The sequence below is a fragment of the Lonchura striata genome, chromosome 25 (assembly GCF_046129695.1).
Source record: "Lonchura striata isolate bLonStr1 chromosome 25, bLonStr1.mat, whole genome shotgun sequence".
Lineage (NCBI taxonomy): Eukaryota > Metazoa > Chordata > Aves > Passeriformes > Estrildidae > Lonchura > Lonchura striata.
Genome location: NC_134627.1, coordinates 6,952,390 through 6,979,866, shown reverse-complemented (window position 1 = coordinate 6,979,866; position 27,477 = coordinate 6,952,390). Strand labels below are relative to the sequence as shown.

Below are 27,477 nucleotides of genomic sequence, written 5' to 3'. Positions count from 1 at the left end.
TGCCGCAGGGCCGTGGTTTTGCAGGGGGATGGACCCGGGAGAAGGGGACTGGCACCCGCTGGCCTGTCCAGAGGGTGCAAGGTGGGGCTGGGGGCAGCAGGCATGGGCAGGGTGGGTGCTCAGCACCCCGCGGGAGCGGGGCAGGAGGATCAGCCCCAGGCAAGCGCCACATCTGACACTGCCCTGCCCCAGAACCTGCCCCAGAACCTGCCCCGGCACCTGCCCTGGCACGCCGGGGCCCGTTCCAGCCCGGCAGACGGCGGAAGTGGGGGGGTCTGGCAGCCACCCCAACCTGCCCACCCTGCCCGCGGGGGAACCCAGCCCCAGGGGTGCCAGGGTGGGGGATCTCGCACCCACCCCCGGCCTTTTCCCACGCTGCGGAGGGTGCAGAGTAGCGGGCTGGATGTCCGGGGGCGGCTCACCCCACAGCTGGGGATGTGCCCCCCGTGCAGGGGACACTGGGGAGGGTCAGTGCCCTGTGCCCCTGGGCTGGCATGGGGGAATTGTGTGAGTGTGCGGGGGGAACCGGGCACGGGGTTGTGCCGGGGGTGTGAGGCGGCACAGGGCAGGGGGCTGCGGGGCTGTGCCCCCTGGTTGCGGTGTGTGACAAGCTCTGGGCTGTGCCCCCCAGGCTGTAGGGTGTGCGGGGGGAAGGGGTGCGTGGTGGGACCCCGGGGATGCGACAGGGGAATGCGGGGAGATGTGTGCGGGGTGCGTAATGCATCACCTGTGCGGGGCTGCGGGGAAGCGGGGCGGGACCGTGTCCTGGTGCGAGCCGGTGTCACCGCATCCCCGGGCCGGGTTCGGCACCCAGCGCGGTGGTGCGGGGAGGGGGCGGGCAGGTGCCGTTGGCGGGCCCGGGGGCGGCGGCGGTGCGGGGAAAGGGGCGGGCAGGTGCCGGGGTCGGCGGCGGCGGAGCCGTAACGGGGCGGGGCGGTGCGGGCGGCGGGGCCGGTGTGGGGCGGGCGCAACGCGCAGCCGGTGCGGGGCGGGCGGGGAGCGGTGCCGCGGCCCGAGCGGAGCCGAACGGAGCCGCCACCGCCGCCGATGGGCCCCTGAGCCGCCGCCGCCGCCGCGCCCGGGCGGCCATGAAGCCGCTGGAGAAGTTGCTGAAGAAGCCGGGCTCGCACCTGCCCGTCCGCCCCGCCGCCCCCCCGGGGCAGGTACCGGGGCCGGGGTCGGTGCCGGCGCCGCGGCGGCAGAGCCTGTCGCGCCCGCCCGCCTCCCCCGAGGAGCCGCCGGGGCCCGCGGGGCCGGTACCGGGGAGCGAGGGCCGCTGGCTGGAGCTCCGGCCGCCCGAGGCGCCGCTCCGCTCCCCTGAGGACCCGTCACCGGGCTGCGACCGCGATCGGGATCGGGACCGGGACCGGGAGCCGCCGAGCCCGGAGCCGCCGCCCGCCGCCCGGTGCTGCTGCGGCTGCGGCTGCGCCCCCGCCGCGCCCGCGCCCCCCGAGCGGCTCCTGGCCGCGCTCCTCGACCGGCTACCGGCGGCTGCACACGGGAGGGGCTGCGGGGCAGGTACGGGGCTGCGGGACCACCGGGACGGGCTGCGGGGGTGCCCGGCGTGGGGAGCGCGGGGATCGCGGGCGATGCGGCGGAGCGGGGAGAGACCGGGGGCGGCCGCTGCTTGCGGGGGGGATGCGCTGGTGGGTGCTGGGTTGGGAGACAAGCGGGGTGGGGGACATTTCGTGCCCGGTGAGGCGGGTGGCCCTGCACAGGGCACGGCGGCGCCCGGTTGGGGTGACAAGGTCAAGGCTGGGTCCCCGCCGGGGCAGGGCGTCGGTGGCAGCGGGGTGGGCAGGAATCTGTGGGGTGGGCAGGGGCTCCCCTGGCAAGACAGCGCGGCAGAAGGGCCGGCAAGGAGATTTGGGCTCAATGGCAGCGCCAGCTCGGTGGGGGCCGGGGGTGGCCGGGCACCGGCAGTCACTGCAGTATCCACCTCCCGGTTGGATGGTCCTTAACATCGTCCTGGTGCTAAAATTAGCCCGGATGGGAGCTGCAGTGGAGGGGGGGGGGCGGTTGGATGCCCCTTTCCTCTGGCACCGGTCTCCCGGTGCTGTCCCGCCGTGGCTGCCCGTGCCCAGGTGTCGGGGTGGTTTCGGTGCCAGAGCTGGGCGGGAGCCAGGCTGGGTGCAGGTGGGTGGGAGCTTTCCCACACCACGGGGATCCCTGTCCTGGCCAATCCCACTCGGCTGCCGGGACCAGAGGGCGTTGGGGACCCCAGGCCACTGCCAGCCCTGTGCTCCAGTGATGCCAGGGCCGGGATTGGGTGCAACCACCAAGAGGAGCCCTCGGGTAGGGGCGAGCTGGGACTGGCAGCGCCAGGTCCTGCCTGCACAAGCACCCTGCCAGGCCTGGTGGTGCCCGGGCTGGCAGGGAGCAGGGGGGAAGGAGCCAGCATGGGGTTCCCGACATGGGGAAACATCCCTGTGAGTCTGGGGTACAGTGTGAGTACTGCAGAGGCATGGGGAAACTGAGGCAGGGCTGGAGGGGGCTGCAGCCTGAAGGGATGGGGGGGAGTGTTCAACTCCTGGCCCACAGACAGAACCTGGGAGGGGGCTGCACTCAGGGCAGGGGGCTGGAAAAACTGGGGGCTGTGTACCTGTGCTGCTGGTGCCCCTGCCCGTCCCCGTGCCCCAGACTGTGTGGCCTGCTTTCGGCAGCAGCTGATGCCCCGTGGGTGCCGTGCCCGGTGTGGGAGTGTCAGGGGATCCTCTGCCCTGGCTTGGCACTGATCCGTGACCGGGTTAACGCTCTGGGGCTGACTGGGGGGATGTTCTGCATGGCCCCTCCGTGGCTCAGGTCCTTGGGCCTTGGAAGGGCTCTGGGCTCCCACCACAGCATCCCCGGGGTGCGTGGGCACGAGGGTTGTGCTGGTGCCAGGCGAGGGAGCGGTGCCTCGTCCAAAGGTCACAGCGGTGACTGATGCCGGCTCTGATGGGCACAGACGCCGGTACCGGGCCCTCGGCTCACCTGGCCTCGCCAAAACACCTTCACAGGGTGGTGCCACCAGAGAGCCCGGCTGTGGCACCCGCCCGGCGTGCCCCAAGCTGCCTGCCTCAGTTTCCCTTTGCCATGTCCTGCTGTGCCCGTGGCCTGGCTCTCTCACGGGGCTCCCGGGTGTGCCGGGGCGTCGAGGCCCCGGTCCCGCCCTGCCGGCGCCTCTGCCCACACACCGGCTCGGCCGGGCCCGGCTGCCCCGGGGCTGGGAGCGGGCCCTGAGTCAGCGCCGGCGCGGGGGGGTTCGCGTGGGGCTCGGCCTCTCCCGGTGTCACCCTGCAAATTACCATCGCTCCCCTCCCCTCAGAGGGTCGGGGGGCTCTAGGGGGTTGCCCACACCTGTCCCCCTGTCCCCCCAGAGTCGCTGCTGGATGATATCGTGCTCACCCACTCGCTGTTCCTGCCCACCGAGCGCTTCCTGCAGCAGCTGCACCAGCAATATCCTGGGGGGGCACGGGGGTGGGCACGGGGGTGGGTGAGGAGGGGTCCGGGGTTGGGCATGAGGAGGGCACTGGGGTTCGGTGAGGGTGGGTACAAGGGTGGTGTGGAGGGTGCAGTGGGGAGGAGTTTGAGGTTGAGCACGAGGGGGACATGGGGGTGGGCATGGGGGTGGGTGAGGAGGGGTCCGAGGCTGGGCATGAGGAGGGTATTGGGGTACAGAGAGGGTGGGCATAACAGGGCCGTGAAGGGGACACGGTGGTGGCACAAGAGTTGGCATTGGGGTGCAACCAGGAGGGCACCAGCATGGGCACCAGGGTGCCATGAAGCTGGCACGAGGGTGGCCGTGACGGTGACAAAACGTTGGGCACAGGGGTTGCAAGGAGAAGGGGACATGGGGAGGGCAGCAGGGGTGCTCTGGGGGGGCTCACAGAAGCAGCAAGAAGGGGATTGGGGTGCCATGAGGCTGGGCTGTGGGTTTGGGTGCAAGGTGGGCAGCGTGGTGCTAGCAGGGAGGGCACAACCACCCCTCAGTGAGGTCCCTGGGTGCAGCGGGTGCTGGGGGTTGGCCGAGGGTCCCTCCTTGCCGTGGCACCTCCTTGACAGTGCCACCTTCGTGCTGGCGGCGGGCAGCCCCCCGGCGCACTGGGAGGAAGGGTCGGGGCTGCAGCGCAAGCGGGCGGTGCTGGCCGTGCTGCTGCACTTCCTCGAGACCTACAAGGGGCTGCTGCAGGAGGAGGAGAGCGCTGGGAAGGTCATCAAGGTGGGTGTCCCCTCCCGCCGTGTCCCCCCACTCTGTCTCCTGCAGTCCCTGCCCTGACCCCTCTCCGCCCCACAGGAGCTTTACCTGCTCATCATGAAGGACACATCCCTCTACCACGAGCTGGAGGACGAGATCATCAAGCTGCACCAGCTCGTGGAGACTGTGGAGCTCAAGTGAGAGGAGGGTCAGGGGGTCCTGGGGGTGCCTGGGGTCAGGGGTCCCCGGGGGGACCAGGGGTCACCCACCCAGGGGTGCCCAGGGAGGGCAGGGAGTCCTATAGGGTCACTGTGGGACAGAGGATCCCCAGGAAGGACAGGGGGTCCTGAGGGTCCCTCTGAGTCAGGAGGTCCCTGGGGAGGGCAGAGAGTCCTGGGGGTCCCTGTGGGTCAGAGAGTCCATGAGAAGGACACGGAGTTGTGGCTCTCTGGGGTGCCCAGGGGCTGGAGGGGTCAGTAGCAGCCCAGCCTGGTGCCCTCCTGGTTGCACCTTCACATCCCACTTTGTGCCCCCCACCCTTTGTGCCCTCGCCATGTGCAGCCTCGGACCCCTCCCCACTGCGCCCTCGTGCCCAGCCTCCTCCTGTGCCCACCCTCGGTGTGCCCCCTGCCCTCCCTGTGCCCACCCTCGGTGTGCCTCACTGCCCTCCCTGTGCCCACCTTCAATGTGCCTCAGTGCCCACCCTCAGTGTGCCCCACTGCCCTCCCTCTGCCCATCCTCGGTGTGCCCCACTGCCCTCCCTGTGCCCACCCTCGGTGTGCCCCACTGCCCTCCCTGTGCCCACCCTCGGTGTGCCCCCTGCCCTCCCTCTGCCCATCCTCGGTGTGCCCCCCTGCCCTCCCTGCGCCCCGCCTGCTGCCAGCGAGGCCCTTGGTGGGGACTGCTGGGGCACCCCGGGGGTCTCGGGGTGCAGCCCCGGGGTCCGGGGCCCTGCCTGAGCCCTGTCCTGTGCCCCCCCCGTCCCCCAGGGTGGCCGACGAGACGCCCCCCCCGAACAAGCAGGTGAAGCCGCTGTTCCGGCATTTCCGACGCATCGACTCCTGCCTGCAGACCCGGGTGGCATTTCGGGGTTCTGACGAGAGTGAGTGACTGTGGGGGAGCTGAGGAGAAGTGGGGTCCCCTCCGTGACCCACCAGGCTCCGTGCTCTCTCCGGGTCTGCTCAAGGCCCGCTCCGTGCCTCAGTTTCCCCGGTGGGCAGTGCCCGGGGTGGCGTGGGGGTGCCCGGCGCTGACCCCCCGCCCTCTCCCCAGTTTTCTGCCGCGTGTACATGCCCGACCACTCGTACGTCACCATCCGCAGCCGCCTCTCGGCCTCGGTGCAGGACATCCTGGCCTCGGTCACCGAGAAGCTCCAGTACTCGGAGGAGCAGAGCACCCGCGGGGACGCCCTCATCCTCGTCACCATGGCCTCGTCCGGAGGTGCCCGGGGTGCCGGGGGTGCTGCGGGCAGGGCTGGGGGGTCCGCCCGGTGCTGACCCCCCACGCTGTGCCCCGCGGCAGAGAAAGCGGTGCTGCAGCCCAGCGAGGAGTGCGTGTTCACCACCCTGGGCATCAACAGCCACCTCTTCGCCTGCACCAGGGACACTTTCGACTCCCTGGTGAGCCCCGCGGTGGGGACCCCCCGACAGGGACCCCCCGAGCCCCCGCCCGGCCCTGGCAGCGCCATCACTCCCTGCGCAGAGCCGGGGGGACCCTCCCGGCCCTGAGTGCCCCGTCCGGTGTCCCCTGGCAGGTGCCACTGCCCGAGGAGATCCAGGTGGTGCCGGGTGACACCGAAATCCACCGCGCCGAGCCTGAGGACGTCGCCAACCACCTCACAGCCTTCCACTGGGAGCTCTTCCGCTGCATCCACGAGGTTCGGGGGGCCCCGCGGGAGCCGCCGCACTGTGGAAGTTGTGGGGTGGGGGGCTCTGATGGAATCTGTGTGTGTCCTACCCCCACCACCAGCTGGAATTTGTGGATTACGTGTTCCACGGGGAGCGGGGCCGGCGGGAGACGGCGAACCTGGAGCTGCTGCTGCAGCGCTGCAGCGAAGTGCAGCACTGGGTGGGCACGGAGCTGCTGCTCTGCGAGGGGCTGGGCAAGCGCGCCCACCTGCTCAAGAAGCTCATCAAGATCGCTGCCATGTGAGTGGGGGGCAACCACGGGAGGGGCCGCCAGGGGGTCCCTGCGGTGGCCAGCCCACCCCTCACGCTGTCCCCCACCAGCTGTAAGCAGAACCAGGACATGCTCTCCTTCTACGCCATCATCATCGGCCTCAACAACGCCGCCGTCAGCCGCCTGCGCCTCACCTGGGAGGTGAGGCCTGGAGTGCCCCTGACCCCCCAACATCTTCCCGTGCCTTTCTGAACACCCCCAGGTGCTCCCTGACCCTTTCCTGGGTGATCCCAGACCATCCCTGGGTGCTGCCTGACACCACCTGGGTACTCCCATGCTGCTCCTAGACCCCTCCTGGGTTCTTTCAGACCCTCCTTGTGCGTTCTTGGAACCCCCCAGGAGCTCCCTTCCCCCTCAATACTCCCAGAACCTCTCTGGGTGCTCCTGGACTGCCCCTGGATGCTCCCACCCTGCTCTCCAGTGCTCCCAGGATTCTCTGGATGCTCCCAGACCTCCCCCGGGTGCTCCCTGGCACTGCCCAGGTGCTCCCAGGACCCTTGGGATGCTGGTGCCCACACCTGGCTGCTCCCTGACCTTTCCTGGGTTCTTCCAGACCCTACTTTGAGTGCTCTTGGAAGCCTCCAGGACCTCTCCCCCTCACCTCAGTGCTGCCAGGACTCCTCTGGGTGCTCCCAGACCACCCCTGGATGCTTCCAGACCTTTCTGGACACCCTCAGATGCTCCCGGACCCTTCCCTGGGCTCTCCCAGCACCTCCTGGATGCTCCTGCCCTCCCCTTTGATGCTCCCTGGTCCTGCTGGATGCTGCCTACCCTCTCCCCATTTTTGTCTTCCAGAAGCTCCCAGGGAAATTCAAGAATCTGTTTCGGAAGTTTGAGAACCTGACGGTGGGTAAGAGGTGTGGGGGCTGTTGTGGGTGTTGTGGGGGGACCCCAGACCTCCCATGGGGGTGTTTGGGGTGCTGCTGAGCAGGGGACAGTCCCAAGGTGTCCAAGATGTCCTGGGGTGTCCATGCCCTTCTCCCCCAGGCCACCAGCCCCATACCCATGGCCACCAGCATGGGGGAGAATCCAGGGCACCCCTGGGGAGACCCCCTAAAGTCTGACCCCCCCATTTCCCCCAGGACCCCTGCAGGAACCACAAGACCTACCGGGAGGTGCTGGCCAAGATGAAGCCCCCGCTCATCCCCTTTGTGCCACTCATCCTCAAAGGTGAGGGGGGGTCTCAGGGGCTTCCCCTTGGTGGTTTTTGGGTCCCTCTGACAACCCACGAGACCCCCCCATCACCCCCTCTCTCCCCCAGATCTGACCTTCCTGCATGAAGGCAGCAAAACCCTCCTGGACGGGCTGGTCAACGTGGAGAAACTGGTGGGTTCTCAGGGGGAATGGGGCAGAGGGACCCCCAGGATGGGGGCAGGGACTCCCCTGAGGGGCTGGAGGAGCCCCCCTGCCCCGAGGGTTTGGGGCTCTCTGGGGGAGGGTTCAAGGTCTCCTGGGTGCAAACAGGATCCAGGGGGGTCCCTGAGGGTGGGGGGTGTGCAGGAGGCTCCTGGAGGGGTCAGTGGTCCCCGAGGAGATGGGGTGGGGTCTCGGGGGGCTGGGGCTGACTCTGGGGTCTCTCTGTGCCCCAGCACTGCATCGCCGAGAAAGTGAGAACCGTGCGGAAGTACCGGAGCCGCCCCCTCTGTGAGTGGGGGGACGGGGAGGGGGCAGTGCCAGGGCAAGGGGGGCACTGCAGGGGTGAGGGGGGCACTGCAGGGGAGGCCCACACGGCCCTGAACCGGCAGTGCTGGCCCTGAGGGATGGGAATGTGGCCAGAGCATCCTGTACACCTCTTTGTCCATGTCCCTGCATCCCTAAATCCCCGCATGCCCATCCCTCATCCACGCCTTCGTCTCTCATCCCTTCACCCTGCACCCCTGCATGCCTGGATCCCTATCCCTTCATCCCTTCATCCCTGTCCCCACATCCCCATTCCCATGTGGCCATTCCATCCCCGTCCCTGTCTCTTCACCCGCATCCCCTGCATCTCTTCTGTCCTTCAATCCCCACTTTCATGTTGCCATCCCAATTTCCTTCCTGCATCCCTCCATCCCCTCCATCCCTCCATCCCCTTCATCCCTTCCATCCCCACATCCCCTCCATCCCCCACATCCCCTCCATCCCCACATCCCCTCCATCCCCACATCCTCTCCATCCCTTCATCCCCTCCATCCCTCCATTCCCTCCATCCCCACATCCCCTCCATCCCCTCCATCCCTCCATCCCCTCCATCCCCTTCATCCCTTCCATCCCCACATCCCCCCCATCCCCATATCCCCTCCATCCCCTCCATCCCCACATCCCTTCCATCCCCTCCATCCCCACATCCCCCACATCCCCCACATCCCCTCCATCCCCTCCATCCCCACATCCCCTCCATTCCCATTCCCAACCCCATCCCTCCATCCCTGTTCTGGGGCCGTTCCCAGGCCTGGAGCTGGAGGCATCCCCAGCCCAGCTGCAGACCAAGGCCTACGTGCGGCAGCTGCGCGTCATCGACAACCAGAACCTGCTCTTCGAGCTCTCCTACAAGCTGGAGCCTGGCAGCCAGTGAGGGGGGGCCCACCCCGGGACCCCCAAACCCCGGCACCCCCCCGGGGGGCCCGGAGCCCCCCAGCACTGACGCACTTTGCCCAGCCCCGGCCCTTGGGTGCTGCCCCCACCCTTGGGGGGGGGTTGGTTTGGGGACCGCCCCGGCGCACCCCTCTCCCCCTGCCCCCTCCCCTGGCTGGGGCACAGGGGCCCCTGGAGGGGGGTGGCCATGTCCCCCCCTCAGCCCCTCTATTTTTGTATGTGTGGCCCTCCCCCCGCCAGACGTGTATATTTTGTACCGCCGCTGTCCGGAATTGTACATTTATTTTTTAAGAAAAAGGAGGAAAAAAAGGCAAAAAAAAAAAAAAAAAGCCAAAAAAAAAAAAGCCAAGCTGGGGATGGGGCGGGGAGCCCCAATAAAAGTCTGTCCCGGCACTTGTCTCTGATGTCATGCTAGGGGTTGGGGTCACTTGTCTCTGACGTCACGCTAGGGGTTGAGGTCATGGCGGGAGTGACGTCACTGCCTCGCTGTCAGTGACGTCACGGGCGGGGGATGGAGCCGACCTTCCCAAGATGGCGGCAGCGCCGAGCCAACATTTGACCTTCTAAACATGGCGGCCACAAAAGGCTTCCGCCACCCCTCCCACTATGGCGGCCGCTGGGCTCAGCCGACCTCCTCAATATGGCGGAAGGGGTGGGTGAGACAGGCGGCGTAGCCGTGCTCTGTCGCAGCACCGGGGCCTTCCTTTCGGCACAGAGCGGGGAATTTCTTCCCGCTGCTGCCGCTCTGCCTTCGGTCACCGGCACACCGCGGCACTGGGTGCTCACGGAGCCGCCGTGCCCTCCCCGGTACGGCGGTGACGGGCGCGTCCCTCACAGCCACCCGACCTCCTCATCATGGCGCCGCCGTTCCGCCGTGCCCCGCCCGCATCCGGTGCGGCCGCGCAGGCGCAGAGGGGCCGGGGCCGCCATTTCGTTCGGCGGGGCTGGGGCCGGGGCCGGGAGGAGCCGCGGGTGAGCGGGGGAGGGCCGGGGGGGACCGGCGGGCCGGGCCGGGGCTGGCGGGGCTCGGGGGGCCGGGACTGCGGCCGCGGGGCGCCTGTGCGGGGTGTGGCGGCCTGGGGTGGCTGCGTGGGGCCTGTGCCGAGCGCGGGACCGGCGGGGCGGGGGGTGCGCTGAGGCCTGCGCGGATCCGGGGGGTGCCCGGGGCCGGCGGAGGGACCGCGGGGCCGGCTGTGGAGTGACAGGGAGCGGCGAGGCCGGGGGGCTGCAGCCCCCACACATGGAGCCCCTGGAGCGTCCCACCCTGACCCCTGCGCCGCCTGTGAGATCTCCCACCTCCTGACCCCTGGGTCACGTCCGGGACCCTTCCCCAGAACTACCCTGGACCCCCAGCTTGGGTGTGCTCAGAACGTGCGGGTCTTGGGGCTTGTGACCCCACTACCATGGCGATCCTCACTCTGACCTCTCGGTCTCCTCTAAGAGCCGTCCCCTGGAGCTCCACTGAGACCCCCGTGCTGCCCTTGACCCCTCCACCCTGACCCTTGAGTAACGTGTGGGACCCCCCCCCCCCACCCAGGACCCTCCTTGTACCCCCACCCTGGGTGTGCCTGCAGCTGGCAGGACCCCCTGGAATCCCCACCTGACCTCCTGGACTTCTCTGCCCCTCCTTGGGCTCCTGTCTTTGGCTTGGCTGGAACCAGCGGGGCCAGGGGTCTGGGACCTCCACCCTGACCCCTGTGGGATTGCCCTGAGATCCCTGCACTGACCCCTGGACCCCTTCACCCTGACCCCTGGGTCACTTCAGGGACCCCTCTCCAGGACCCCCAACCTGAGGGTCTCCAGAGCTGGCAGGACTAGGGGCCTGGGACCCCCACTGTGACTCCTGGCACCCCTCTGACCCTTCCACTCCTCCCCAGGAACCCCCTGGACCCCCAGCCTGGGGGCGCCCAGAAATGATGGGGCTGAGTACTTGGGGTCCCACCATAGGGACCCCCAGCATGGAGGCTCTGACCCCAGAGTGTCCCCTGATGCTCCCCCTATGGCCTCTGAGACCCCCACCATGACCCCATTGACCCCTCCCCCCTAACTCCTGGGTCACCTCAGGGTCCACTCCCCAAAACCCCCTTGGGGCTGTCCAGAACCGGTAGGACCAGGAGCCAGGGACCCCCAGTGTGACCCCTGCGTCTACCCAGGACCCCTCCACCCTTCTCAGGATCCCCCTGGACCCCCTCTATGACCCCTGGGGCCTCCACACTAACTCCCAGGACCCCAAACTGACTCCCTGGACTCCTCCACTCCTCCCAGGACCCCCTGGACCCCCGCTCTGGGCGTGCTCTGGGGCCTGTCAGGACGGGGGGGACGACCCTGTTTGGGGTACAGAGGGAGGGGTGGACTTTTTGGAGCCTGTAGTGGCTTAGGGACAACCATGGACACAGAGTTCCGTGGAATCCTGGAATGACTTGAGTTGGAAATGACCTGAAATCCCATCTTCCACTGGAAGGGGTTGTTCCAAGCCCCATCCAAGCTGGAACACTTCCAGGGATGGGACAGGCTTTTCAGGACAATGCTGGAGCTGAGTTGTTCCTCCTGCTCCAGGGAAACGCATCCAGGATTCCCCGCTCCCGGTCCAACGGCGTTCCCGACCACCGTGCCTCAGGCAGCGCGGGTGGGAAGGCCGGTGCACCGGGAGCACATCCCCGCGGCGGGATCCCACTGTTGGGATCGCTGTCAGGATCGCTGCACCCGGAATTCCCAGCTCCGGCTCGAAGGAACCGGGAAGTGCCCGCGTCTCCTGCCGCTTCCTCCCTCTGGAACAATTCAGCGCTTCCTGCCCAGCCCCTCGGTCCCTGCCCAGCCCCTCGTGTGCCACCTCTCCCTTCCCGGCTTCCTTTTGCCTTTTCGGAAAAGGGGGAGCGGCAGGGGAGGCTGCGGGCCTGGCAGGACGGGCTTTTCCTGCTTTTCCCTTTGCTGCAGCGGAATTTCGGGACAGGGCGCCTTGCTCCTGATTAAAGGTTTCCTCTGCTGGGTGACCTGAGATGAGCTGGGAGCAAGGGACAGACTGAGCTGCAGGGGTTCTTGGTTGGGGATGGGAAACTGAGGCCAAGGAAACTGGGAATGGGGAAACTGAGGCCAAGGAAAGTGTGTAGAGGAAAACGGAGGATGTGGGAGATGAGGATGGATAGGGAAACAGGTTGTAGAAGCTGTGGGTGGATGGAGAAACTGAGGCTGTGGAGCCCATCTCTGAGGAATTAGAAACTCTGGACTTCGGGGTTTTTGTTAAAAATGCCTCGTCAGAGCCCGCGGGTCGTTAATAATTCACAGGGAGCGTCTGGATCCCGCGGGGCCGGAGCGTGTCTGTCTGTCTGCACGCAGGGATGCGCCGGCTCCGCGGGATGCTCCAAATGGAGCTGGCAGCTCGGCTCGGGAAGCATGCTGATAGGATTTTAAAAGCCTGAATGACCTTAAATCCTGCGATGGCTGTCGCTCAGGATAAATTATTTATGTAGCATCCTCAGCTCCTCGGGAGCGGGCAGGAATGTCAGGCTGCGGAGGACAGGGTTGGAATTTGGGAGGGGGTAAGGAGGAACTGCGGGTTTGGATGGGAAGAGAGGGAAGATAAAGGCGCGGGGGCGGGTGTTGGAGAGGTCCAGCCTTGGAAGTCGTTCCCAAACCGGTGCGGCCGCATTTCTGCACCGACATCAGAGGGTGGAAATTCCTCTTGATCTGCAGTTCAAAGCCTCCCTGAGGATGAGGCGCTGCAGCTCGGGCTTGCAAATGTGAAATACAAATCCGCCCGGAGCCCAAATCCCCCTGAAAAGCGAGGAAATAGGCGGCTGAAGGTCACTGCTGCTGCCTGTCCTGCTCCAGCAGCAATCCCCCCGGGGTGGGGGCTGCTGCTGGGGAGGGCGTTTCAATTCCCTCCACAGCAAACAGGGACTTGAAAAATGTCTGGAAAACATGGCGTGTCTCCCAGGCTGGGCCTGATCTGCTCAATCCTGCTGCTTTTAGGGGACAAGGGGCAGCTGAATGTCAAGTTCTTGGGATTTAGTAATGTTTTGATCCCACGGTTGACAGGGAAGTGCTGATCCAAATCACTGCTGAGGCGTCTGTGGCCGTGGTGGGCTCTAGCGTGTGGAACAGCAGCTCTGAAGCAGTTTTCCACAGGGTGACCTCGATCTCCTGATCTCTCCCTCCTCCCAAGGGACAGCTTTTCACACCTTGTTTTCCTCCTGCTTTGCTCAGAGCTTTCCTGAGGCTTGGTTTGGATTGGAAAAGCAAAGGCACTGTGTAAACCTGCCCCTCCTGCCTCAGCCCAGCTTTTATCCACTGGTGTCTCTACATTCAGCTCTTCCCAGCCGCTTTCCCTGCGAGCACAGGGAGCTGCCACCACGGCACTTGCAGCCCTCAGAGGCTCTGATGTGTCTTGGTGGAAGGGTCCTGGTAAAGAAGAACAAAGTAGAAGGAGCACAGAGAAGTTGGAGTGTTGTTCACAGGGATAACTTCTGCCAGGCATGAAGGGGTGCTGGGAGGAGAGCTCCCCCCTTTTTTCTTTTCCTGAAGGATTTAGCTCCTGTCTTCCTAATCTGTATCAGCTGGGTCTGTCTTCTTGCACATGAAAGATCCAGGCTGTATTTCAAAGGCACCGTTCCCACTCGGAGCTCTCAGCTTTTCCCAGCCTTGTGCTGAGTTCGGGGCCTCTCGATTTTGGTTTTTCAATGTGACCTTTGCTGTTAATCCCCAGCCCGAACGGGGCCGTGCACCGAAATGGAATGACCTGTTTCTTGGGAATTCAGCTCCAGTTTATCCTCAAGCTGCTTTAGCTTAAACTCTTCTCTCCTTTCCTCTCGCTCTTCTAGGTCAGAGCCTGGATCTGAGCGCAGGTTTTGCTGTAAGGGCACCTTAGAGGGGAGACAGTGTCTCGTGATCTGTTTGTAGAAATAACCCCCTTGTCCTACAGATCCCTGTGGATTGTCTGGAGCCTGTCTCAGAGTGTCAGCAGGTCACACTGAGAGACCCCAGCAGTGCTGGCCTGGCACGGGTGGCACTGGATGGTTTGTGCCAGCTGACAAATCCCTGTTTATCTGTCTGTGAGATGCGTCGCTGTCACGGGCCACCGAGGGAAGTGTCACCCTGGGAGTAATCTGCTGGCAAAGGAGCAGAGCGGGGACACAACGTGTGACGTTCCCGTGGGTCGGAAGGTGATGGCCCTGGCATCACTCCTGTGCTGGCTCAGGGCTGTGACACACGAGCCCAAGTCGGGAGTCTCATTACCTGGCATGTTCCTCAGCTGGATCCCTGCTAATTCCCTCCGGCAGCTGATCCAGCACGGCTGCAGCTCTGCCCGGAGCCACTCGTGCCACCCTGGCCCTGTGATCCCACTGCGGGTGGGAAGGAGCGCAGGGAAAAGTGTTCCTGTTCCAACACGTCCCAGACGAGCACGTTCAGAGCAGTCTGTGATCCTGCTCCAGTGGGAAAGGCAAAGGCTGGATGGGTTTGCTGGGCGTTGTTCCCAGCTGGAGTGTCCGGAGGGATCGATGGACGTGGGCTCTTGGGTGGGAGGCCTCGAGCTCGGGCCAGGGCGAAGGAGCACCACGTTTGCTCCGGGAGGACACTGGGGAACTGGGAAAATGCCATAAGATAGAGGGAGGAATGTCTTCCTGATGAAGCTGTAGCTGAGGACTTCTCACAGGGTAGAAGAGCTGATTTTAATTAAAAGGCAGTTTACGTATTTATTTATTTCCCTGAGCCCCAGAGCCAGTGGTTTGCCCGAGGGCAGGGGAGCCGCTGCTGTGGCAGCCATGCTGTTGCTCCCTGCTTCCCGTTCTCACACCCTGGGAATGTCTGACAGAGGATGGACCTGTGTCCTGTGGGATTAGGAAGTTGTAGTTTGTCTAGCAGGAGATGAGTGTGAGAAGGGATCTGGTTGTTAATACCTGGTACAAACCTGAGTCATAAAGGAACTTTCCCTGTGGTAGGGGCTGTTCCTGTGCCCTCTGTCACCTGCCCTGGAGGTCAGGGCTCGGAAATCAGATGTTTCAGGTGTGAAACTGCCCTGTCTTTTCCTCCTGTTTGTGGTGTGGTTCCCGTTAGTGACTGTGGAATAGGTTTTCCTGTGGGAAGGACATCTGTGGCCCAGAGAGGGACATTTGTCCCCTGCCTCAGGGCCTGCTCTGAGCTCCTGGGACTCTCCATGTGGTGAGCAAGGCCTCCAGTCATCACATTCCTATTGCCTGAGCTGGTGCTATGCAAGGCCCTACCTGAGCACTGCTGTCAGTGGCACGAGGGCCTGTGACCTCCAGTGATTCAAGCTCCTTTTCCTGTCCCCAGTCCCTCTGTGTTCCATCTCCAGTGCTGACCGGAGCTACCGGGCCCCGCGGAGCCCTGGGAGCTGTTCCAGGTGAGCTGTGGTGCCAGACAGGTTCATTCTGGGCTTCTGATGAGTTGGGAACATTGCCAGATCTGTCCTGGGAAAGCTGGTTTCTCTGATTGCTTGGACAGCTTTGAGGGGGCTTTGGAGTTGTGGGGCACTGAGAGCCTTCAGTGCTGGGGGTTGTTGATGTAGGAGACAAGAGGTTGGGAAATTCAGGGATGGGAGCCACAGGACAGCCCTGTGCTGCTCCGGCTGCTGTGGAGCTGGAGCCATTTGGCTGATTTGCCCTGGCCATGGATGGAGAGGCCATGGGGCCACATGCCAGTGCTGGCAGCTACTGCCACACTCCCAAGTGAGCAGCCTCTGGGTGCAGCTGGAGGAGCCGGATGGATGGGGCAGGATCAGCTTGGCCAGGTTTTGTCTGCGGGGCGAGGTGGTTGTGTGCGACATGTCCTGGGTTTTGACTGCAGGCGCTGTGGGAGCCCTGGGCATTTGGGGTGGGGATGTGCTGGCTCCCACCTCTGGGACCTGCTGCTCCAGGGTGTTGGGACAGCTTGGGAGAGCAGCTCCAGCCGCTGCTCTGCACAACCCCGGGCACAGGGCAGCAGCACAATTCCTCGGGGCTGTTTCACCGCCGGTTTCCCTGACTGCTTCCTCCCTTCCCGCAGGCATGAGTGCCCAGGCCTGCCCCCAGCACTGAGATCCCGGAGCCGCCAGGATGCCGATCCCTCCTCCCCCGCCGCCGCCCCCCGGCCCCCCGCCACCCCCCACCCTCAGTCAGGTAGGGGTCACCTCGCTGGGCTGGGAGGTGGCCTGTCCCCACATGGAGCCACTTGCCAGAGGAATTGCCCCTGGAGAATGCTGGCTGTGGCAGGGGTGGGGGGCTCTGGGAGGTGGGAATGCAGAGCTGGGCTGTTCCCGTGCCGGGGGGTCCTGGGGTGGTGCTGAGCTGCTGCTCCTCTCCAGGCGAACACGGAACCGCCGAAGCTGAGCCGAGAGGAGCAGCGGGGCCGTGGGGCTCTCCTGCAGGACATCTGTAAAGGGACCAAGCTCAGGAAAGTGACCCAAATCAATGACCGGAGTGCACCCATCCTGGAAAGTGAGTCCCCGGGAGGCTCCCGGCCCCACGCTGGGCACTGCCATACCCTTCAGGGCGCTTGTCCATCTGGTTCCCAGCAGATCCTCATTGGAGGAGCGGATAATTCCAGGCTTAACCTCTTTGCCTCCCTCCTTTCAGAGCCCAAGGGCAGCGGCGGCGGCGGCAGCTACGGCTCCAGCTCAGCTGCCATCCAGCCCAAGGGTGGCCTCTTCCAAGGCGGCGTTCCCAAGCTCAGACCTGTGGGAGCCAAGGACAGCTCAGGTAATGGCCACAGGCCCATCATCTATGTGGGGGTCCCTGGGGAGGGCCCTGAGCAGGAAGGGGTTGAGGATCTCACTGTGTATCCCTGGGGATTTCAGCTGCTAAGAGGCAGGACTCCAAATCACATCCCATGCATGGCACAGGCCAGCCTCAGCCCCACACACAGACTTCTTGGAGGGCGCAGGAGTTTCGTGTATTGCTGAACTCTGTGGTGGCCACAGAGTAGAGTGGTGAGAGAGGAGCCGTGTGTGGCTGTGCTCGGTGCCAGCCCCCTGCGTGTGCCAAACAGCCGTCCCTGGCCGTCCCTGTGGCCTGGCATTCCTTGGCTTGCAGGGACAGGGCACTGCTCCCGTTCAGTCCCCAACCCCTCACTGTGCTCTCCTTCCCCGCAGACAGCTCCACTAAACAAACACTGCAAGTCCCTGGCTCCCGAGCAGCTGCTCCCAGGCCCCCGGTGCCGGCCAGCAACAGCCGCCCTCAGGACGATGCCGACAGCAGCCGAGGGTCCCCACCGGAGCTGCCGCGCATGCAGAGGCCCTCCCTGCCTGACCTGTCCCGGCCCGGCACCGCCGGTGGCACCGGCATGAAGCACAGCTCCTCGGCCCCGCCGCCCCCACCGCCGGGCCGCCGCGCCGCCGCCCCCCCGGCCCCACCGGCAGCGCACGCCAAGGCCTCGCCCTACAACCGGGAGAAGCCGCTGCCACCCACCCCGGGACAGCGCCTGCCCGGCAGCAGGGACGGACCCCCCGCCCCTCCGCCCATCAAACCCCCTCCTTCCCCTGTCAGCCTCCGCTCGGGCGCTCAGGGCCAGTCTCTCGCCCCCCCACCTCCCCCTTACCGGCAACCCCCCGGTGTCCCCAACGGCCCCTCCAGCCCCAGCAGCGAGTTGGCTCCGGAGCTGCCGCAGAGACACAACTCTTTGCACAGGAAAGCGCCGGGCCCATTGCGGGGTCTGGCACCGCCGCCGCCCGCCGCTGCCTCCCCGTCCCTGCAGAGCAGCCGCCCCCCGCCGCCGGCCAGAGACCCCCCAAGCCGTGGAGCAGGTAAGAGCCACTGGATTGACGGTGCCTGGGGGCAACTGGGGTGATAAGGGTGGGAGGTAAGAGTTGGTTTCGGGACACAGCGAGTCTTCTGCATGTGGTGTAGGGGCCAAGCTGGGGTAGGAGTTGCAGTGCCATGTTTAACACATGTCCTTGGTCATGTCCTGTGATCATCCAGCTCCTTGCAGGCCTGGTGCTGACAGTGAGTTGTGGCTGGGCAATTCCTACCTGTGCTCTCCTGGGGTGGGAGATGAGAATGGGGGAGAGCGTAGCTCCCCTAAGCTTCCTAAATGTCACTGGGAGGGTGCAAAAAGCTGTGGCAGAGGAGGGAGAAGCCTTTCCCTGGGTGTGCAGCCCTCGGGAGCTTGTCCCCATGGCTGGGATTGGTGTTGGCTGCGCCCTGGTGCCCCCCCGTGCACTCCTGGGCTCCCTGTCCAGACCGCAGCTCCTGCCTGGGCCCCTGCCAAGCCGCTCCGTCCTTCTGGCCCTGCCAGAATCCCTCCTCAGAGCTGCAGCTGGGGATCTGCGCTGTCAGCCTGAGTGTAATTAGGCTAATGAGGAGCACGAACTGCCACGGAGCCTCTGCGGGAGGCTGGGCAGGAGTGAGAGGTGGGTCAGAGGGGCTGTGGATCCTGTCACTGCCTTGGTGACACTGCGGATGTGGCTTCCAGTCTTGGCAGGCAGCATCTTGGCTCCATGTGGAGCTGCTGCCCTCAGACTCGGGGATGTGCTGGATCGTAGCTGCTCCTGGGATCCCCTCTGGTGCAGAGGGACCTGTGCTCGATGTGGGCTGGGAGCATGTGGGGCTGGAACAGCCCCGGGGTGGACAGTGAGCCGGAGGGCAGCGGGGCTGGCTGGTCCCTGCCCTGCAGCTGGTGGAGGGATGAGGAATGCAGATGTCAGGAGCGAGCAGGAAATCTCCGGGCACGCGTAGGAGCATCCCTGGGCCGCGGTCTGGCACAGCAGCTGGCCTGGAAAGCACCGGGGACGTCCCCGGGTTTGCCCCGGGAATGCCGCGCCGCGCTGACCCCGCTGTCCCTGCAGCTCCGCCGCCCCCGCCGCCAATGCTGCGGAACGGAGGGCGCGACGCCCCCCCGCCCCCGCCCCCCTACAGACTGCACGGCCCCGCCGAGCCCCCCAGCCGGGGGAAGCCCCCGCCGCCACCCACCCGGACCCCGGCCGGGCCCCCGCCGCCACCGCCGCCCGTGCGGAACGGGCACCGGGACTCCATCTCCACCGTCAGAGCATTCCTGGGTGAGTGGGACCCCCGCACGGATCCCCCTCGCAGCCGAGCCCTGTGGCTTTGGCCAAGCTCCCCCAGAGTCCCCCCTCCCTCACCTGCCCCTCCTTCCATTTCTTCACAGATGACTTTGAATCCAAATACTCCTTTCATCCCGTTGAAGACTTCCCAGCCCCAGAGGAATATAAATACTTCCAGAGAATCTACCCCAGCAAAACAAACAGAGGTGAGGAGGAGGAGGAGGAGGGGGTGTCCCAAATTCCCTCTCCTCTCCTGTGCCCTCATGGCTGGCACTGTTCTCTTTGTCCCTGCACAGGGTGGGTGGTGCAGTGGCCATGCCCTGGGCCCTGCCGGTGTTCTGGGGGTGCTGAGCCCCATTCCCAGGGGTTCTGAGCCCTGAAGGCAGCTCTCTGTGCTGCGGTGGGGCCAGAAATTGGGGCTGTGCAGATGCCCTATCCCACCTGCACCTGGTTTGCCTGCTGGGAAATGCTGCAGGGATCATTCCTGCCTTTGCTGAGCACCTTTGGCACCAGAGGGGATCTCGAAGCACGCCGGGGCTGGGCAGGGGCTGAGGGGATGCAGACCCTCCGTGTATCCCAGGATAAGCTCCGAGCACGGGCACTCCGACCCGGCAGAGCTCAAAGTGCCCTTGGTGCTGCGCGTCAGCGCTGCGGATCCCGGCGGAGACTCCGGGGAGAATGGGATGCTCGTTTATTTTTAGAGCCATGAATGTTTAATGCGGGTTTGAAAAGCCCCGAGCTCGGTGCTGCGGCTGCAGCGGCTGCTGCCAGGCGCAAATCCCAAATCCCAGGCTCCAGATCTCCGCGGGGAGGTCGGGGGGGGGGGGCCAGCAGCTGGCGCGGGGGTGTGGAGGAGGGAAAGCAGCCGTGCTGGATCCGGCTCTGCGGAGCTCCCGCTTCCAACAGGCTTCCTTGTCTTCCAGCTACGCGTGGGGCTCCCCCTCTGCCCCCCATCCCCAGGTGAAACCGGGCTGTGCAGGTGGATTGTTCCAGAGCAGAGACGTGGACCTCCTTCCCCTTCCTCAGCCGGATTCCCCCAGCTCCCAGCCCCCCGGATCCTGCATGACACACTCCCAGCCTCTCCGGTTTTCCCAGGACAAGCGGATCCCCCCTCAGTCCAGCGTGCTCCGCCAGCCCCACCTCATCTATGCACCCCCCAGGACTCGGTGACCTCGTGGCAAGCCTGGATGGGTCCAACCCTCATTCCTCCTCATGGATCCTGGGTCGGGATCTGCTTGGGAGCCTGGCACGGGACTTGAGGCCGAGCTGTGTGCTGGCCGTTGGGACCAGGGGGGCTCATGGAGGGGGGCTGGGGTCAGGCAGGGAATGGACACACTGTGAGACCCCCAGAGCGAGGGGAAGCAGGGACAGGCCGGCAGAGCCTCGTTATCCTGGTGGAACTTGTTATCCCGGCACAGCCCATTGCTTTTTTGCACAGGAGCCAGTGGAGGCAGGGGGCAACGTGAGTGGGACCATGCAGGGACACCCCAAAACTGCTGGGGACCCATTTCTCTGTCCCAACAGGGGGGCACCCCTATGTGCCCCCCTTGAAACCTCTGCTCCCCTGGCATTCCCCCTGGGATTCCCCTGGCTCTCACTGCTGACTCCCCCCAAACTTGAGCATTTTAACAAGAAAACACTAATTACATGGTGGGGGGCTGTTTGTGCTGGGTCTGGCACATCAGGGGGCGCATGGGGGGCCCTGGGGGCCGGTGAAGTTTTGCCTTACACTCCCTGTCCGACGGGTGGTCCCGGCCCCGCGGCGGGGGTGACACTAACGTAGTTACTGATCTCTTTGTACCATAGCGGGAAGGGCACGGGGTGCAGGGGGGCCACCCCTGCAGGTTTGGGGCTCATTCAGGGGATTTTTTTTCTATGATGATGGACCTTCCCCTGTTGAGGCTGGAGTGAGGTGGGTGAGGGGTGAGTGGGGGGTTTCTCTGGAGAATGAGCCCCCCCCAGCGCTGCATTTTGAGTTAAATAAAAGTTCAACACGGTTCTGCCCCTCCTGGAGTGAGGGGCCCTTTTAAAAGGGAACAGAGGAATTTGGAGGAGCTGGAAATTACATTTAAATAAAAGTAATAAAGCAATTAATGATGTCAAGGATGCTGTCTAAGTGGGAGGTTCCCAATAACCCCTTTTCTTTCTTGGAGGTGATGCCCCGAGTGCTGGGAGCAGGGCACTTAGGCAGACAGGGTGGAGGGTACTGGGAGCACAGGGAGGCAGTAGGAAGGCAGGATCGGAGTCACATGTGGCACTGGGAACACTGGGAAGATGGGTTGTGGGTACTGGGAGCAGGGGCAGGGGAGACTGGTGCGTGTGGGCACTGGGAGCATGGGGGCAGCGCGGTGGGGAGTACTGGGAGCGTGGATAGACAAGATGGGCGGCAGCAGGAAGCAGTGTAGGAGGAACTGGTGGCACTGGGAGTACGGGGCAGGCTGGGTGGGGGGTGCGGGCCGTGGGAGCGCTGGGAGCGCTGAGTACCCGCAGGCAGACTACAACTCCCAGCATGCCCCGCGCGCCGCGCTCCGCACTTTCCGCCCTCCCTCGGGTACGCTCGCTGATTGGCTGCTCTGTTGCGGCCCTTCCTCCGGATGCGGCGATTGGCGGCGGCGGCAGCGGCGCAGCCAATGGGGCGAAAGGGGCGGGGCCAGCTCGGCCTGGTGGCGGGAAGTGTGGAGCCGGGGCTGATTTGGCGCGAGAAGGTCGGTGCGGCATGGGGGGACATGAGGGGACATGGGGGGGCTTTGGGGGACATGGGGCGGCTTTAGGGCACATGGGGGGACGTGAGGAGTCTTTGGGGGACATGGGGGACCCGAGGGGACATGGGGGGACATGTGGGGGCTTTGGGGGACATGGGGGTCAGAGATGGGGGGCAGCGCGGCGGGGGCTGGGACTAGTGGGGTAGAAGGTGGCCGGGACCCGCGGGGCTGGCGGTCTTTCTCACCTGACCGGGGTCCCGCCCTCTGACCGCTGTCTTCCTCCACCCGTAGCCCCCGCCATGGCCAGCAGCAGCCCGCAGAGCCAGCCCACCATCGCCTTCCCCCGCACCAGGAGCGCCCGACGCCTCGCTGCCCCCTCGGCCAAGAGCGACCCCGACGCCCCTGCTCTGCGCCCCTCGCCGCGTTCCAAGGCCTCGGGCCCCGCCGACCCCGGCCAGGCCACCCCGGACAAACGCTCCAGCCGGGCTGCAGCACAGCCCCTGAGCCCCACAGCGCAGCCCCTGAGCCCCCGCAAACGCCTGGGTGAGTCCCTCCGCCGAGACCCCCCGGGAATGGGGGGCGGCACATCTCCCTTCCCATCCGGGGGGCTGGGGCAGACAGATGGGTCTGGTCCAGCTGCGTTTGCGGCTTCACCCCCATTTCAGGAGGAAGAGCTGCTCCCGCTGGGTTTTTGGGGGGTGGTGAAGCATAAAGTCCGCCAGGGAGAGCGGCCCCGTGTCACCACAGCCTCTTGTCCCCGCAGGTGATGACAACCTGTGCAATGTCCCCCATGCCGTGCCTTGCTCCCCGGCCAAGCGCAGCAAGGAGAACCGGGGCCGTCGCCTGCTCTTTGGGGACCCCTCTGCCTCCCCCGAGCAGACCAAGGGCCCGGGGCCGTCCCCACAGAGCAGGGGAACCCGTGGAGGCCCCACTCGGAGCCCAGAGACCCCTCGGAGCTCAGGGCTCAGAAAGCAGCAGCCACCCACCCGGCTCTTCAGGCAGGAAGGTGGGTATGGGATTATGGACAGGATTGTGAGTGGGCAGGGCTGGGTATGGGGTTATGGATGGGATTGTGAGTGGGCAGGGCTGGGTATGGGGTTATGGATGGGATTGTGAGCGTGGGCAGGGCTGGGTATGGGGTTATGGACGGGATGGGGATGCAGGGATGGGATAGGGATTGGGAATATAGAAAGGGATGGTGATAGGGGTCAAGTTGAGGGTGGAGCAATGGATAGCAATGGGGATGAGGTGAGGGATGGAGCCAGGGTTAGGGATGGGTATATGGAGCTAGGGATATATATGAAGGTAGGGATGGGGACAGAGACATGGATGGGATGATGATCAGTTGGGATGGAGTCCCAGCAGTGCCACCTCCCTCCCTGAGTCCTCTTGCTCCCCATGCAGGTACCTGTTACCAGCAGGCCAAGCAGGTGCTGCATGCAGCCGTGCCCGAGCAGCTCCAGGGCAGGGAGCGGGAGACGACGATCCTCCGGCAGTTCCTGCAGGATCACGTCCTGGGGCGCCGTCCCGGCAGCCTCTACGTGTCCGGAGCCCCCGGGACTGGGAAAACAGTCTGTCTGAGCCGTGTTCTGCTCGACTGCAAGGTCTGTGCCACGGCCACAGGCGTGGGGCTGCTGTGGGGGCTGGGGGACAGTGGGATGGGGCCAGTGTAACATTCCCATTCCTGGCAGGACAAGCTGGCTGGCAGCAGGACTGTGGTGCTGAACTGCATGGCACTGGGCAGCCCCCAGAGTGTCTTCCCTGCCCTGGCACAGCACCTGGGGCTGCCCGTGGCCACCGGCCGGGAGTGTATCCGGAGCCTGGAGAAGCATCTGACGGCCAAGGGGCCCATGGTGTGAGTTCCCCGTCTGGGGCGGATGCAGTGGGATTCCCCTGGATGCCAGGAGAGGCAGGCTGGCAGCAGCTCTGCTCTCCCTGCTTGAAGTGCTGTGAGGGGACAGAACAGGGGGTTGATCTGGGCTCTCCCACAGCCTCCTGGTGCTGGATGAGCTGGACCAGCTGGAGAGCAAAGGCCAGGACGTGCTCTACACCCTCTTTGAGTGGCCCCAGCTGCCCGGCTCCAGGCTCGTCCTCGTGGGTGAGTGTGTGGGGTGTAGCACTGCTGCTCCTCTTTGGAGGGGGTTGATGGGGACTTCCCTTTGCAGCCCCCACCCTCTTCCTCTCACCCTGCAGGGTTGGCCAATGCCCTGGACCTGACAGACCGGAGCCTGGCCAGGCTGGGAGCCCACCCAGCCGGCAGCCCCCGGCTGCTGCACTTCCCACCCTACACCAAGGAGCAGCTCACCCGCATCCTGCAGGAGCGGCTGGGGCAGGTGGGGACACGGGGATGGCAGAGCGGGGGGACGTGGCTCCTCTGCTCGCATGGGTGGCTGCACTGATAGCCCTGGTGCCCCACAGGTGGCAGGTGACCCCGTCCTGGACTCTGCTGCGCTCCAGTTCTGTGCCCGCAAGGTCTCTGCGGTCTCCGGTGATGCTCGCAAGGCCCTGGATGTCTGTAGGTCAGTGTGTGCCCCAGAACCTGGGGCAGCTTGGTCCCTGTGAGTCTCCATGGCTTCCCTGCTCCAGGGTACCCGTGCCAGGGGTGCCCATGCCAGGGGTGCCCGCTCTGCCCGGCGCTCAGGGCTGTCCCTCCCCAGGCGCGCCGTGGAGGTGGTGGAGCTGGAGGTGCGAGGCCAGACGCTGCTCAAGCCACTGCCTGGAGGTGAGTCAGTGCTGCCAGAGCCAAAACCCTGCAGCCTGTGCTGCAGGGGCTCCTCTGGGGTCGCCTCAGTGGGAGGGAGTCTGGGCTCCCTTCGTGCGGCTCCTCTCTCCACTACCACCTCCCTTTTCTCACCTCTCTCTGTCCCACAGGTGACTCCCCGGCATCCCCTGTCCCCAAGCGCGTGGGGCTCCTGCACGTCTCCCGGGTGCTCTCAGAGGTGTTTGGGGACCGGCTGGCGGGGGGATCCCGGGGGGCCCAGGACACTTTCCCTCTGCAGCAGAAGGTGCTGCTCTGCTCCCTGCTCCTGCTCGCCCGGCACTCGCACACCCGCGAGGTGACCCTGGGGAAGGTGAGTGGTGGTGGGACCCTCTCGGTGGGTGGGTGTCCCTGGGGTGTCTCTTGGGTGCTTTGCTGTGGTGTAACCCCCCCACCACCCCTGCCCTCCCCAGCTCCACGACACCTACAGCCAGGTGTGCCGGCGGCAGCAGCTCCCCGCCGTCGACCAGGCCGAGTGTCTGTCCCTTGTCACCCTCCTGGAGTCCCGCGGTGTCCTCGAGGTCAAGAGGGCCAAGGAGGCCCGGCTGGCCAAGGTACCATGGGGTGGTGGGGCAGGCTCTGGTGGCCTCAGGGTCTGGTGACAGCACTGGGACATGATCCAGTGGTGGGACTGGGGCAGGATCTGGCAGCACAGTGCTGAGCACCCCCGTTCTCCCTCCCAGGTTTCCCTGATGCTGGAGGAGGCAGCGCTGGAGCACAAGCTGCAGGACACAGCCCTGGTGGGCAGCATCCTGGCCCAGGGGCTGCACTGACCCCCCCCACAGCAGACCCCTCCCCATGGCCCCAAGGGGGATTTTGCTGCTGTGGCAAGAGCAGAGAAGTGGTTCCCAAAGTGTTGGGATGTTTGTAAAGTTGGGCCCTGGGCCTGTCAGTCTGGGGTCTTTTTATTAATATTTTAATGTTATAATATTATTAATGTTATATTGTAATTTCTGCGTGCTGGGAGCTTAGGTGGGAGGCTGGGACACCCCCCAGCCCCTATATGCCCCCCCCACCCAGCCCTTTAGCAGGGAGTGGTGAGTGCTCCTGGTCCCCCTTGCCACCCTGGTGTGATCCTGAGGTCTGGTGTTGCTCCTGCCCTGAATCCCAGACCATGTTTGCTCCCAGCTCTTTCAGAGCCTTCTGGGGCTCTCTGGAACCTCTTGAGCACTCTGGCTCCTCCCAGTGCCAGCCCTGCTCTGGGTCCCGGTGCTGCCAGTGGCACAGCAGGGGCAGGGACCCCTGGGGGGAGAGGACAGGGGCATCCCTTTATCTCCTGCTGTGAAATAAAGTCATTTTGGTTCAGCTCTGGCTCCTGTCCCCCGTGTTTCACCCCTTTTTCCCCAATCCCTGCCTGCCCCACAGCTGTGCGGACCCAGCCTTGTCCTCCCCAAGCCCTCTCCTGGGCTCCAGCCCCAGGCTCAGCTCCTGGCCCCAGCTCCTGTGTTTCTGTTAAATAATGGACGCTTTGACCTAATTTTGCAGCTTCCTCATTGTGGGGGGGGGGTGTTGGGGGCTCCAAATGGGGGTGAGGGGAGTGGGAGGGCATGAGGCTCTGCTTGTGCCTCACATCCCTCTATCCCACCCTGCCTCTACCATCCCACCCTGTCCCCCAGAACCCCCGGCTGCCCCTCTGCAGCTCCTGGCCAGGGATGGGGTGCTGGTATCCCCAATGTGCCTCAGTTTCCCTGTGGCCCCAAGGGGTGGCCCTGCTGTGTTCCAGCTCCACCTCAGCTCTGCCCCTCAGCTCTGGGGCCTGTGGCATCCCTGCAGCTCACAGGACACGGGGACATTTGCGCTGCCTGCCCGGGACAAGGACACAGAGGGGAGCCTGGTGCGGGCCCTGGGTGCTGCCAGGAATGGGGTGCAGGGCCAGGGGACACCTTGGGGACACGTTGGTCCCTGTTGGCCGTGGGGAGCGGCAGGGAAACCGAGGCAGGGGGAGCACGGGGGACTCTGGAGCCCCGAGGGCCCCGAGCAGGCTCAGCCCTCGCTGCCGGCTCTATTTATAGCCGGCGCTGCCATGTGTCGGACGTGTGCGGCGGCACGGGCGGGCGCCGGGGTCAGCCCGGGCTGTGCCCGCTCGGGGCCGTGTCCCGGTGCCCTCACCACCTCAGGGGCCCTGCAGCACCCTGTCCCTGCCCCTCCTCACACCGTGGGGCTCAGCGGGCACCATGACCCTGCCGCCCGTCGCCAGGCTCTGGGGCTGAGCGGGTACCGGCATCGTCCTGCCCGTGGGCAGAGCTGCATGGGGGTGCCCAGCTCCCCACGGACCTCGGCGGCCACGTCCTGCCCCGTGCCAGCCCCAGGGAGTGACGTGGCCCCCCAGCACACGGTGAGATGGCACAGGGTGACAGTGTCAGGAAGGAAGCGCCTGGCAGTGTGCGGGTCTGCGGTGACGCAGTGGTGGTGCAGGCTGGCATCCTTCTCCCTCATCCTTCTCTCATCCTTCTCCCTCATCCTTCTCCCTCTCCTTTTCCCTCATCCTTCTCCCTCATCCTTCTCCCTCACCCTTCTCTCTCATCCTTCTCCCTCTCCTTCTCCCTCATCCTTTTCCCTCTGTCACCCCAGCTGCTCTATCCCCGGCCCCCCGTGTCCCCCCGTGGTGATGGCTGAGGTGATGGTGGCCCAGGCAGGGCACAGGGACACTCCCACCTCTGGGCCAGACTGGCCATGGTGGGCACCCCACGGCAAGGCTGGGGGGCTGCCAGTCCAGACAGCATCCCTGGGGTGTCCTGGCTGCGTGCGTGGGGATGGGGACAGCCCCACCTTGGCCATGCCGGTGCCAGCCCCAGCTCCACTGTGCCGCAGTGGATGAAAAATCGATGGCGCAGCTGGATCCCGGCGCGTGGGTGCCGGAGCTCCCGCCGGAGCCGTTCGTCACGGCGGGGCTGGGAGCAGCGTGGCGAGGGGACAGCCCGGGACACCCAGCAGCGGTGTGGGGAGCCCTGTCCCCCGGCTCCAGCACACCTATGCCCGCGTCCCCTGTCCCCGCACACACACAGCTGCGCCGTGGGCAGCCCCACGCGTGTCCGGCCGCGCAGCCGCCCGGGTGCGCGGCGGGGGCTCGGTGTCCCCGGTGCCCCGGCTGCCTCGC

The 27,477-nt window shown here is 65.5% G+C and overlaps 3 protein-coding genes across 3 annotated transcripts; all 3 read left to right on the top strand.

Annotated features, from left to right (window-relative positions):
* The first annotated feature begins 1,088 nt into the window (after positions 1-1,088).
* On the top strand, positions 1,089-9,322 carry RAPGEFL1 (Rap guanine nucleotide exchange factor like 1). Its single transcript, XM_077788304.1, has 15 exons — positions 1,089-1,518; positions 3,360-3,438; positions 4,051-4,201; positions 4,277-4,374; positions 5,167-5,279; positions 5,450-5,617; positions 5,699-5,796; positions 5,931-6,053; positions 6,146-6,324; positions 6,406-6,496; positions 7,151-7,201; positions 7,438-7,525; positions 7,617-7,681; positions 7,945-7,999; positions 8,785-9,322. The coding sequence occupies exons 1-15, from the start codon at positions 1,089-1,091 to the stop codon at positions 8,907-8,909; spliced, it is 1,914 nt and encodes a 637-aa protein (XP_077644430.1). The 3' UTR covers positions 8,910-9,322.
* Positions 9,323-9,850: 528 nt separating this feature from the next.
* WIPF2 (WAS/WASL interacting protein family member 2) lies at positions 9,851-21,008 on the top strand. Its single transcript, XM_021532911.3, has 9 exons — positions 9,851-9,901; positions 15,218-15,287; positions 15,929-16,041; positions 16,227-16,359; positions 16,498-16,620; positions 17,013-17,663; positions 18,705-18,914; positions 19,025-19,126; positions 19,844-21,008. The coding sequence occupies exons 3-9, from the start codon at positions 15,979-15,981 to the stop codon at positions 19,882-19,884; spliced, it is 1,323 nt and encodes a 440-aa protein (XP_021388586.2). The 5' UTR covers positions 9,851-9,901; positions 15,218-15,287; positions 15,929-15,978; the 3' UTR covers positions 19,885-21,008.
* Positions 21,009-21,417: 409 nt separating this feature from the next.
* Positions 21,418-25,153, top strand: CDC6 (cell division cycle 6). The gene is made up of 12 exons (XM_031507051.2): positions 21,418-21,625; positions 21,914-22,165; positions 22,386-22,628; positions 23,027-23,226; positions 23,314-23,477; positions 23,614-23,720; positions 23,816-23,955; positions 24,041-24,141; positions 24,280-24,344; positions 24,494-24,693; positions 24,794-24,934; positions 25,064-25,153. The coding sequence occupies exons 1-12, from the start codon at positions 21,430-21,432 to the stop codon at positions 25,151-25,153; spliced, it is 1,899 nt and encodes a 632-aa protein (XP_031362911.2). The 5' UTR covers positions 21,418-21,429.
* Positions 25,154-27,477: the final 2,324 nt, after the last annotated feature.

What these genes read in the sequence shown, in the direction of transcription:
- RAPGEFL1 (XM_077788304.1), top strand. Translation starts at nt 1,089, where the DNA reads ATGAAGCCGCTGGAGAAGTTGCTGAAGAAGCCGGGCTCGCACCTGCCC. An exon ending in CACCATGGCCTCGTCCGGAG is followed by an intron (nt 5,618 to 5,698) that starts GTGCCCGGGGTG and finishes GCCCCGCGGCAG; the next exon opens with AGAAAGCGGTGCTGCAGCCC. An exon ending in GGGACACTTTCGACTCCCTG is followed by an intron (nt 5,797 to 5,930) that starts GTGAGCCCCGCG and finishes GTCCCCTGGCAG; the next exon opens with GTGCCACTGCCCGAGGAGAT.
- WIPF2 (XM_021532911.3), top strand. Translation starts at nt 15,979, where the DNA reads ATGCCGATCCCTCCTCCCCCGCCGCCGCCCCCCGGCCCCCCGCCACCC. An exon ending in CACCCCCCACCCTCAGTCAG is followed by an intron (nt 16,042 to 16,226) that starts GTAGGGGTCACC and finishes GCTCCTCTCCAG; the next exon opens with GCGAACACGGAACCGCCGAA. An exon ending in GAGTGCACCCATCCTGGAAA is followed by an intron (nt 16,360 to 16,497) that starts GTGAGTCCCCGG and finishes CCCTCCTTTCAG; the next exon opens with AGCCCAAGGGCAGCGGCGGC.
- CDC6 (XM_031507051.2), top strand. Translation starts at nt 21,430, where the DNA reads ATGCCCCGCGCGCCGCGCTCCGCACTTTCCGCCCTCCCTCGGGTACGC. An exon ending in GGCTGATTTGGCGCGAGAAG is followed by an intron (nt 21,626 to 21,913) that starts GTCGGTGCGGCA and finishes CTCCACCCGTAG; the next exon opens with CCCCCGCCATGGCCAGCAGC. An exon ending in TGCAGGAGCGGCTGGGGCAG is followed by an intron (nt 23,956 to 24,040) that starts GTGGGGACACGG and finishes GGTGCCCCACAG; the next exon opens with GTGGCAGGTGACCCCGTCCT.